The following is a 10470-nucleotide window of genomic DNA, read 5'->3' on the forward strand; positions in this document are numbered from 1 at the left end:
GAAGAATAAGATATATGGTATGTTTTAAGACACATCAAATGTTTTGTTTATGGAGAGCTATAGAATTTTAACTCGCATCAAGTCGTAAAAAACTAGAAATCACGAAGAGGTTTTTGATTTTTGTGAGTTTTTAGTTTGATATAAATCACAGAAAAATACACAAACTTTTTCGGACAAATAATTTGGGTAGTTGATATTTTTCTAATATGTATAGAAATACGAAGTCAACATAATAACGGACTAACAAATTGAAAGGTAATGAAAATTGTTAAATTTGCACAGTGTTTTGTTTCTCTTTACAACTTTTAAATTGATTTTTGCATGTAGTCGTTAATGGTACAGCTATAGTTTTAATTCATACGACGATTTTTTTGTAGTTAAGATGACATTTACATGAAAAATAGTTTTAACCACAGAATTCTCTTAATAAACAAAATAAAATATTCATTTTAGGTCAAGTACGTTAGAAACACGAATGCTCAAAAGAGTATTGAATTATAAAAAACGTTAACTATAAGTATAAAATATAATGTAGGGCTATCTCTTTTTTATATACAAAAAGGTGGGCCGCCAGTTAACATCGATGAAACACCAATAGAGAGATATGTGATTGTTTTCACGAATGGATCCTCGGGACAAGACATACCTACTGTAGGATATGATGACGGTCCCGAGTTGAATTGCTTTACTTTCCGAAGGGTAAGGATACAAACGAAATAAATATATATATATATTACTCCTCATAGTATTCAACACGTACATATGTACAATCGCTCGAACGTCTGTTCATTTGATATCACCAACTATCATACATTTTGTTGTTTCTTAAAGCTCGTTTTTCTTGTTGTAGTGCAGTTGTGCATTATGTATTCTATTCTGCCTTTATAGTTCTTTTTTAAAATTTAAGTAAGAATCAAAATCAGAAGTACAGTGAATTGTCTGTAAAAGCTTTATGTATTTTTTATAAAGCACATAATGTGCTTTAATAGTAACTACTTCAGAGTTATGTTATTTATATTTCGTTACGGTATATACAGTAAATGCAATGACATGTAAGAGATGATAAAACACATCCTTGATCGATCATTTGGTTATGTGACTACGTAACTGAGAACAGTCAAAGAAAAGGTAACAAGTGAATAACTAATAAGAAATGTTCAATCACAGTTTTAAATACAATTGTATCGATACTCTTATTTAACCTTTTATCAAATTGCATTCCCTTATCAATTTATCATTATTAGCCATCCCCAGTCCAGTCACATTATTGGATATATAGAAGTCAATATTGGAGATTCTTCTGTCCTAGTGCCTATGATATTAGCGAGAACTATACAATAATATTTGTATACTTTAAAAAAAAAGGGAATAACATGATATACATGTAGGTACATGTATAACAGGAAAGATGCACTATCTTCAACAAATGTACAATAACAGATGTAAATGTTTAAGTTAATGGATGCTTATATTAACATAAAGTTTTTTTCATTCATTTATCGATTGATTTAATTTTTTTTAGATAGAATCGAACGTGAATCATCATACTGCAATAGATATGATAGTTGCCTCTTATACAAAGATATTCTATGTACCTTTTGGGGAAAACCAGCATAATATGGTATATATATAAAGCAATATTTGTTAGTTTTACACAATCATATGTTCGTTTGCAGATAGAGTAAAGTGTGGGATCTACTGCAGCGTCAACTTTAAATAATTAAATATTATCTATCTATATAGATATATAGATATATTTTTGTTACCAATCTATAGATGCTGCCACTAGAAAACGTATCTTCAGAAATCAAAATTTGATTAATTGTTTCAATTTACTCCGTAAATGTGTATTTTAATACAGTTAAGAGTAAGTGTGGGCAAAAGAGAGTTAAACATACTTAAGATATCCATAAGTCGAAGACAAACTGTTACGCCATGGCAACCCGTCGTGTTGCTCATGTATGTACAAAATCGATAAAACATCTCATTCGCTGATGTCAATTTACATATTATTATAAAAAGAGGACGGGATTGTCGTTATGACAATTGTTGGGGTTCGTTTTACTCAATCTTTAGTTTTCTATGTTGCGTTTTGTGTACTGTTGTTTGTCTTTTGGTCGTTTTTGTGTAGCCATGATATTTTCAGTTTGTTTTGGACTTATTATATTGAATATCCATTTGGTATCTTTCGCCTCTCTTTTGGAACATATCCATCGTCATCTGTGAAACAGATATTACATAACGGGCATCGAAAACTTGAAGTCGTCCGTAAATGTTTGTAGAAATAACTTCAATTTGAACGATTGAAAAACTTGATTAGTTTCCTGGTAGGCAGCAGGGGGAAATTATGATAGGAAACGCAAGCTCTAGAATATAGTATCAAGTGGGAGAAATATACATATGCAGGTGCTACTGGAGTTTTGCTACATAGAAACGGAAAGTTCTCAATTGGGAAGCTGAAATCCTCTCTTTTCGTCTTAAAGTTTTGTTCTCAACCGATCCTTATTGTAGATTTTAAGACGTAAGTCAAGATATGAAGCAAACTTAACAGTATCTGTTGAGGCTTTTATGTCAAGTTCGGTGGGACAGGTGAGTTCAACATAGTCACCAAACTTTAAATTATTTAGTGAGAATACATCATCTATATAGCGGAACGTGATGTTAATGGATAATGCTAGTTTCTTTCCATTCTTCCCAAGATGCTCCGGATCCTGTATTTTACAAGTCGACTAGAAGAGGAACTCAGTTGGTTCCCTCCCATAGGAATGCCGATTATTTGTTGAAAATACACGTTTTCCAAGTGAAACTAACGGGTCATCAATCAGGAAATAAATCAAGCATATTGACAGTGTCCGTTTCAGAAAATGTTTCGTTTGAAAACGTCATTTCAGACAGCAACACAATGACAAAAAAACTCAGTAGACACCTAGAACTTAACATATGGCCTTCAACGAGAGACACATATCTACGCAATATGTCAAGCTTTAATTACCAAGTCTTTAATATTGTCAATACATTTAACAGAGACTATCAACAATACGCCTTCAACTCCATTTCCAAAAGGGAATGAAATAAAAATAATAATGGTGTTATAATTAAAAACAAATAGAAAACTTTAAAGAATCTTAATAAGAAATCTTACAAACACTTTCATGTAAGCCCAACGGAAACAAAAATTTCAATTATTGTTTCTTAATTAATTAATTATTAGAAAGTGCTTTTTATGGATTTTTCATGAAAACAATATATTTTCTTAACGTTTTGTGGACGTCCTTTACAAAAGACAGTCGGCATTCGCAGGATTAACACCTGTCTTCCCTGACTTGTTCCTCTTTCGAATGTCAAACTTCATATAGAAGGTTTGTTTTGGAATGAAAAGAAGCAGCGCTATACACGTTATACTTGAAATTATCATTCCACCAAAAATGATATTCTCATCTCTGATTCTTTTTTATAGTCATTAAATGAGTAATAAAAGTTAAGTGGCTATCTTGATGGCATCGACTAGGACATTAAAAATAAGTAATACCAAACTTACAGTAAGGTCTGCTTTATAACTTGAGTTACATATATAGTTGAAGGATACTAGTATTGTTTTTTATGAAACACTATGTGTGCCCCTAGTTGAAAAAAAATTCTTGCACTTGAGTTCATTCCGGTTTAAGTGGGTTTATATTGGTCAATGTTTGTGTTTCTGTGTAGTGTTTTGATGACTGTTGTTTGTCTTCTTCTAATTGTCAAAAGGTACCGAACTCCAAGGAAAATTCAAATCGGAAAGTCCCTTATCAAATGGCAAAATCAATAGCTCAAACACATCGAACGAATGGAAAACAACTGTCACATTCCTTACTCGGCATCTCCCTATGCAGAAAATGGGTGACCAAACCTGACCCCATAGCTAGCCAAACCTCTCACCTGCATGACAGTTGCACACAATTCCACCATATTGACTAAAGTCTTTGTTTGACTAAAGATTGTCAATAATCCCCTTTTGTCATCTTACTTTTACTGCTATTAACATTAAATTGAGATTAAATTTTAAGAAAGCGTTGCCATTATTTTACAAAATGTTGTGGTTGCATGAGGCATTCTTAGCAGGACTATACTACAATGTAGGCGAAAATGACCAACACCATTTAGGGTTTTCGAAATCTTTAATATTTTTCATATTAGACCTGCCATTTGTTAATAAAAGTTTTTAGTATGAAGAAACTTTAGTTGTCGACATAATGTGCACAGATTTATTATGCATCTCGTAAATTTTGGTTATAAAGCTTCAACACTTTCAAAGTATTCTATAACATTTGCTTACAGCAATGCCAACTTATACAACTTTCCCCCCTCAAATTATTTAACTATACTACTAATATTCATTCATGCTAACAGCATACTATTTTCAGATTTTGGAACAGGCTATGAGGAAAACAAATGGGAAACTAATACAAAATAATGAAATTGATCGTTTGATTATGATGTCGGACGTTATGGTTTGGTTACAAGTAACTTCTCGCGGTGACTCTAGAAGAGGTTCTTGAAATCCTTTCTAAGACTATGCGGCTGATTTTTGCAAAATATTGTGTTATTGTTTAAATTGTAGTATTTTATAGGCAGCTTACTACCTGCAACAAAGTAATACTGATGGGAAGTAAACAATAAAGTAATTTTTTTTATGTTCTTATTCAATACTTCAAACGAACATAAAGCATTTACAAAGTAAAAACTCAACACAGTTTTTGGTTATCAGCTCGCCCCGACAGCACAGAAAGCTTATTTTTATTATAAACAATAAACAAATGTCCAATTTGCTGTCATCGACCGCTGCCATCACATATAAACACAATCTACAATAGAAAAATGTTCTATAAGTTGAAGAAAAAATCATTTCGATTTACATACATGTATTTTATCAACTATTTTCTACATAACATACTGATTCACATTCCTATGAAGTCTTAATAAAAGGGGTGGGTGGGTGGGAAAACGAACCTTTCTGTCGGATAGGCGAACCTCGAATGACAATTCTAGATATCTTATTATAATTTTAGCGCTAAAATTCTAGCATGAAGTTATCATGATTGATATAACTTAAACCGGTAATAACTTACTGATGGTCCAATCAAATTAAACATAAACATGTTTTGATTTAAACACACGTGTTAAAAGTAAACAAATACACGTGTTCCCGAGTAACCTTTATAAATACATTTATGTTCTTATTCAATACTTCAAACGAACATAAAGCATTTACAAAGTAAAAACTCAACACAGTTTTTGGTTATCAGCTCGCCCCGACAGCACAGAAAGCTTCGATTGATAAAGAAAGGGACATAAAGAAAAAGGGGGGACAAACAATATAAATTACAATCCTAAATTCTTAGATACTGACAATCTGTTGAGTATACTCTCTTTAACATAACCATCTTTGGCTTTATCACTTTTCCATCTCCCGTGTTTCTTAAACAACCGGTCATCTATTCCAGCTTCTGCCGCGGCAGTAGCTCCTCCTGACCTCAAACTATGTAAGCCAAACTGTTTTTTATCAAGACCTAAACTGTCAAGTGCAGATAACAATAACTCTCTGGCTCTGGTGTAAGAAATATGACTACTCTTTCTAAGTTTGTATATATTCAAAGATTTACAATAACAAATAGATCTAAAAATAAAATCATTCGATTCTTCAGGAATGTTAGCTAACTTTAGATAACGCTGAAGTACATCTACCGGGCATGTAATATTCCCTGTTTTTGAAATGACAACATCTTTCCCTTCCCTATATACATCAGTTTTACTCTTGACTAAATGAAGTGTAAGGTAAGTAGGGGAAAACTGTATATCAGACCTTCTCAAGTTAGCTAACTCGGAGAATCTTAAAAAGCCAGCATAGGCTAATAAACACATACATGCTATTCTTACATCTTTTAAATTACAAGTATTATTAGCATATTTACATACAATATTTTTCAAAATATGCGGTGTGATAGGTTCTTTTTTGACAACTGAATGACCTATTTTTCTATGAGCCCCTTCAAGAACAGATGCAACTAGATTATTTTCACTGGGATCAGCAACGCCAGCTAATTTATGTGCCCATTTTATGGCGTAAAAAGCATCATTTAATTTTGAAACCGATTTTGCAGTTTCAGACAAATGAATTAAATATAAAGAAATATGTAAATGAGATGCTGGCAATGGTGAAAAAGAATATTGACTAGTCCACTTACACCATGAATTGAAGGCATATCTATATTTCTTCTGAGTACTCGCAGCCTTGGACGAAAGAAGGAATTCTGGTAACTGTTTGAACAAACTGCTGAGATCATTATTAGAGGCAACTTGTGAATTAAAGTCTGACCAATGTCCTACTGAAAAAATATCTGAAAAACGTAAAATTGCAATAACATTTTATATACATATACAGAGGACGAATTATTAGCATATTTCAGATTTCTATACACAGTAAAATATAATATATATTCAAATATTTCAACGCCAGCTACAATATCTTTATAGATACTAGGGCCATAAACTGTAAAACAAATTACCATGCCTGCTAAAATATCATTATAGATACTAGGGCCATGTCAAATAAAAAAACCAAGCCTGCTACAATATCATTACCGATACTAGGGCCATGTCAACATAAACACCCATGCCTGCTACAATATACATATACTAGGGCCATGTCACAAACAGACCATGACTGCTACAATATATCTATATATATATTAGGGCCATGTCACAAACAGACCATGCCTGCTAAAATATATCTATATATATTAGGGCCATGTCTAAGATGCATCTAGCAAAACAGCCAAAACTGGCGAACCAAACGGTTCAATTCCGAATATCGTATTCTTATTCGAACCTTGCTTATAAATACCATCAGTATTTTTAAACACAATAACATCTTTTACGTAATCTTGATAAATCAGATGTTTATCGAATATCAAAGGCCAGAATGCAGCAGAAATCCACTTAGGCACAACTAACGTGCCTCGAGCTTTACAAGCTATAATGTGTTTAATCGATCGTATCACAAGATTAATTGGTGGAACTAGCCAATTATTTTCATTGGTCCAAACTTGAGAAAATGCATCAACTGCTTCAGAATCAGGTTGCCAAAATAAGGAGTTAAATCTCATAACTTTTCTATTTTCGACACTTGCAAACCTGTCAATCGAATAAGGACCCCACATATCATTTAAAAAATTGAAAAATATATGTGTGACTCCCCAGTCCTCGAAATCAACCATTTTGCTGATATAATCAGCCTTTTCATTTTCTTTTCTGGGAATCCATTGAATGTCAATTGATATTCCTTTTTGAATGCAAAATGAAAAAATAGATTTTGCTATAACATGAAGATTTTCTTTCATACTTCCCGAATTAACAATTTTGACACAATTTTGATTGTCAGTAAACCACTTTATAGTTTTTCCTGTGAAACTATTCTTAAAAGAAAAAAAGGGCCAACTCTATAGCTTTCAGCTCTCTCCATGTGGAGCTTTGTACCGTTTCACTACATGTCCACATCTTATGGAAAATCTTATTTTCTAATTCAACGGTGTATGCACCAGCGGCAATATTACTAGCATCTGAGTATATGACAACAGAAGATTTACTGTAATGACATAAATTACGATAGTTAATCATGGTGACATTTTCTAACCAGAACTTTAACTCTGATAAAACCTCGACGGGTTTGTACCCTGTAATGGGAATATCCCACCCAATTCTACTTTCAATTTCCATGTAACAGAACTTTGACATAATTCTAGCCACATTTCCGATTACGGGAGTCATAGAAATAATTCTACCTACAACCTGAGCTAAAGATCTAGCTGTAACATAGGGAAATTTAGCCAAAATTACATTCAATGAGAAAATCAAATCGTCAACTCGACGTTGAGTAATAGATAATTTGTATTCTTTCGAGTTCCAAACTATTCCCAACCATTCTAACTCGGTAACAGGTTTAAAAACAGACTTCTCCTCGTTAATAAGGAAACCAGCATCAATCAAAGACCTTTTTACGAAGGACGATTGCTCATTACATGTATTTTCATCTGGACTCATGCCAAATCCATCATCTAAATACAAAACAACTTTTATACCGTTTCCACGCCAAAATTTTACTAGTGGCTTCAAACATTTAGTAAAAATGTACGGACCGGTAGTAATTCCGAAAGCTAAAACAGTATAGCAATAAAATTGACCTTCCCACTGAAAACCTAAGAAAGTCTGTTGCTGTGAGCATATGTCTAAGTCAAACTTAAACAGATACATATCTTTGTCAAAATATTGTATAGCTAACTTCCAATCCTCAAATTTTATTTTTTCGCGCTTTATGTGTTTATTCAATTGACTCATATCTAAAATAAGTCGTTTCTTACCGGACTTTTGAGTAGCAACACTCAATGGATTTACCACATATGGTTGAAAAGGCACTTTAATTACGCAACCTATTTGAACTAAATCTTCAATTGACTTTGTGACAAATTCAGTATTCTGCCGTGCTGATCTATTATTTCTGTGGTACATTTTAAAAGGTGTATCTATAAATGGAATAACATAACCATTTTTTATTGTATCAAGCACAAAAGGACAAGCACCTATATTTTCCCAATACTTTACATGACAAGCTAATCTACCTTTCACCCCTTTAAATTTATCATATGACTGACAATTTTCAAAATATTGAACTTGATCTAAAAAAGATTCTATATAATCGTTATCAACAAAACATGTAGAAAATTGGTCATTAATAGTGTCTAAATACTTATCATTCACAATGACTGGAGAGTGACGTTCAGGCCCTACTTTACTACTTCTGGTAGGTTGTGGAGTTGCTGTTGGATGACCTGAGACTGGCGAGAAGAGGACAGTTTTTTCTCCAGTGGCCTTGTTGCTTGCAGTAGTGGCACGTGTCGATTGAGCAAGGCTCACGCCTTGCGAAGCTCCCACGAAAGGGCTGTTGCTGATTACGTTGATAATGCTGAGCGTAAGCAGGGTTACCATAAGATTCCGCAGGTTGTTGACGAGGCGGATTTTTTGGGTAAGGTTGCTGGCGAGATTTTGACTTCTCCTTGGAGGTACGGATAGCTCTGGTCTCAGCTTGTCGTATCTTTCTCTCATCTTCAGAATCTGAAGCCACGGCATTGGATTCGTATTCCCTAACGGTTCCCCAACCAGCAGGGGAAGCATCAGCTATGCGTATTTTCTTATTACGGCTTTTGATCTTATCAGTTATGTCAAGAACTAATCTATAGGCTTGAGTATTGGAGTTAGGGATGAATTTTGAAAGTTTATTAACAGTGTCTAATAATTCCTCGTTAAAGGTGTACTGAATTCTGTTTCCTTCCCCCTTAAATTTTAGAGTGACGTCCTCCTTAATTTTTCTCTTAAGGCAATCTTGTTCTTGTATGAGTTCAGATTTCAACTCACCTAACTTGCTGTCTAAAATTGTCTTAAAAAGCTCTACAGTATCTACCAAATCAGACGACTTATCAGCTGCTTTATGAATATTAGGTGGCGGTAAACTATTATCTCCTTCGAGTAGTATGTCTTCATTCAATTCCAGACGTGGAGAAGATTCGGACATTTTACCAAGTGGCGATTTAAGAAAAAACGAACCTTTCTGTCGGATAGGCGAACCTCGAATGACAATTCTAGATATCTTATTATAATTTTAGCGCTAAAATTCTAGCATGAAGTTATCATGATTGATATAACTTAAACCGGTAATAACTTACTGATGGTCCAATCAAATTAAACATAAACATGTTTTGATTTAAACACACGTGTTAAAAGTAAACAAATACACGTGTTCCCGAGTAACCTTTATAAATACATTTTACCCAGATGACAAAAAAAAAGAGGACTGCTTACATTAAGTTCTGTAGAAAGAGCTTGGATTTTCTGATTCGTAAATTTCCCATTATTAGAATCATCAAATTATTTGTGCAAACAAGGCCTCGAAAAACATAAATAAAAGATATAAAACATACTTAAATGAGAGTTTATTTCAAAACTGAAAAAATGAGATCCATCATTTACTGGCAAAACAGATATAACAATTATATCAACAGACGAAACAAATTGTTATGACACTAATATTCCTAACTTATTACAAATTATGGAGCGGCATATAGAAATTCTACGCAGGGTGTGCAATTTTGTTTACTATTAACTAATTAACTGATGGTGTTGATTTGAAAATCTTTTTCAACGTATGCGCGAATTTCAACATAGAAAGATTTCCTAAATAAATATGGATTTAATGTGTAAACACTTTTATTATGAAAAACAGTGCTTTTATTGGTGAACATAATAAACTGCACATTTGGGATGCAATTAGAATGTTCTCAACAAGTCCTTTCCATTGTTTCACTCGGGTTATTATATATATAGTTTTCATGGTCCATGTCTAATTACAAAAACAATCGTAACCAACACCATCGACAAAAACAA

The 10470-nt window shown here is 33.2% G+C and overlaps 1 protein-coding gene and 1 long non-coding RNA gene across 4 annotated transcripts; one reads left to right on the forward strand and one right to left on the reverse strand.

Annotated features, from left to right (window-relative positions):
- The first annotated feature begins 569 nt into the window (after positions 1 to 569).
- LOC127733548 (uncharacterized) lies at positions 570 to 4492 on the forward strand. Its single transcript, XR_007997114.1, has 3 exons — positions 570 to 699; positions 1523 to 1621; positions 4401 to 4492. It is a non-coding gene; the product is annotated as an uncharacterized LOC127733548 (long non-coding RNA).
- Positions 4493 to 4671: 179 nt separating this feature from the next.
- Positions 4672 to 9284, reverse strand: LOC127734534 (integrase/recombinase xerD homolog). 3 transcript variants are annotated; one of them, XM_052244457.1, is made up of 3 exons: positions 8394 to 9284; positions 6222 to 6374; positions 4672 to 4841 (listed from the first exon to the last, which is right to left on the reverse strand). In XM_052244457.1, the coding sequence occupies exons 1-3, from the start codon at positions 9202 to 9204 to the stop codon at positions 4825 to 4827; spliced, it is 981 nt and encodes a 326-aa protein (XP_052100417.1). In that variant the 5' UTR covers positions 9205 to 9284; the 3' UTR covers positions 4672 to 4824. The 3 variants fall into 3 exon arrangements, with proteins under 3 accessions (XP_052100417.1, XP_052100416.1, XP_052100415.1); XM_052244456.1 differs by lacking the exon at positions 4672 to 4841 and having other exon boundaries at positions 4851 to 6383; positions 8784 to 9284; XM_052244455.1 differs by lacking the exon at positions 4672 to 4841 and having other exon boundaries at positions 4851 to 6374.
- Between the last annotated feature and the right edge of the window lie 1186 nt (positions 9285 to 10470).

Source organism: Mytilus californianus, unplaced genomic scaffold (assembly GCF_021869535.1).
Source record: "Mytilus californianus isolate M0D057914Y unplaced genomic scaffold, xbMytCali1.0.p SCAF_3, whole genome shotgun sequence".
NCBI classification, from domain to species: Eukaryota; Metazoa; Mollusca; class Bivalvia; order Mytilida; family Mytilidae; genus Mytilus; species Mytilus californianus.

Coding starts and splice junctions, on each gene's coding strand:
- LOC127734534 (XM_052244455.1), bottom strand. CDS start 9,204: ATGCTTCCCCTGCTGGTTGGGGAACCGTTAGGGAATACGAATCCAATG. Junction 6,375..8,393: donor TGTTGCTACTCAAAAGTCCG/GTAAGAAACGAC, acceptor TACGTTTTTCAG/ATATTTTTTCAGTAGGACAT.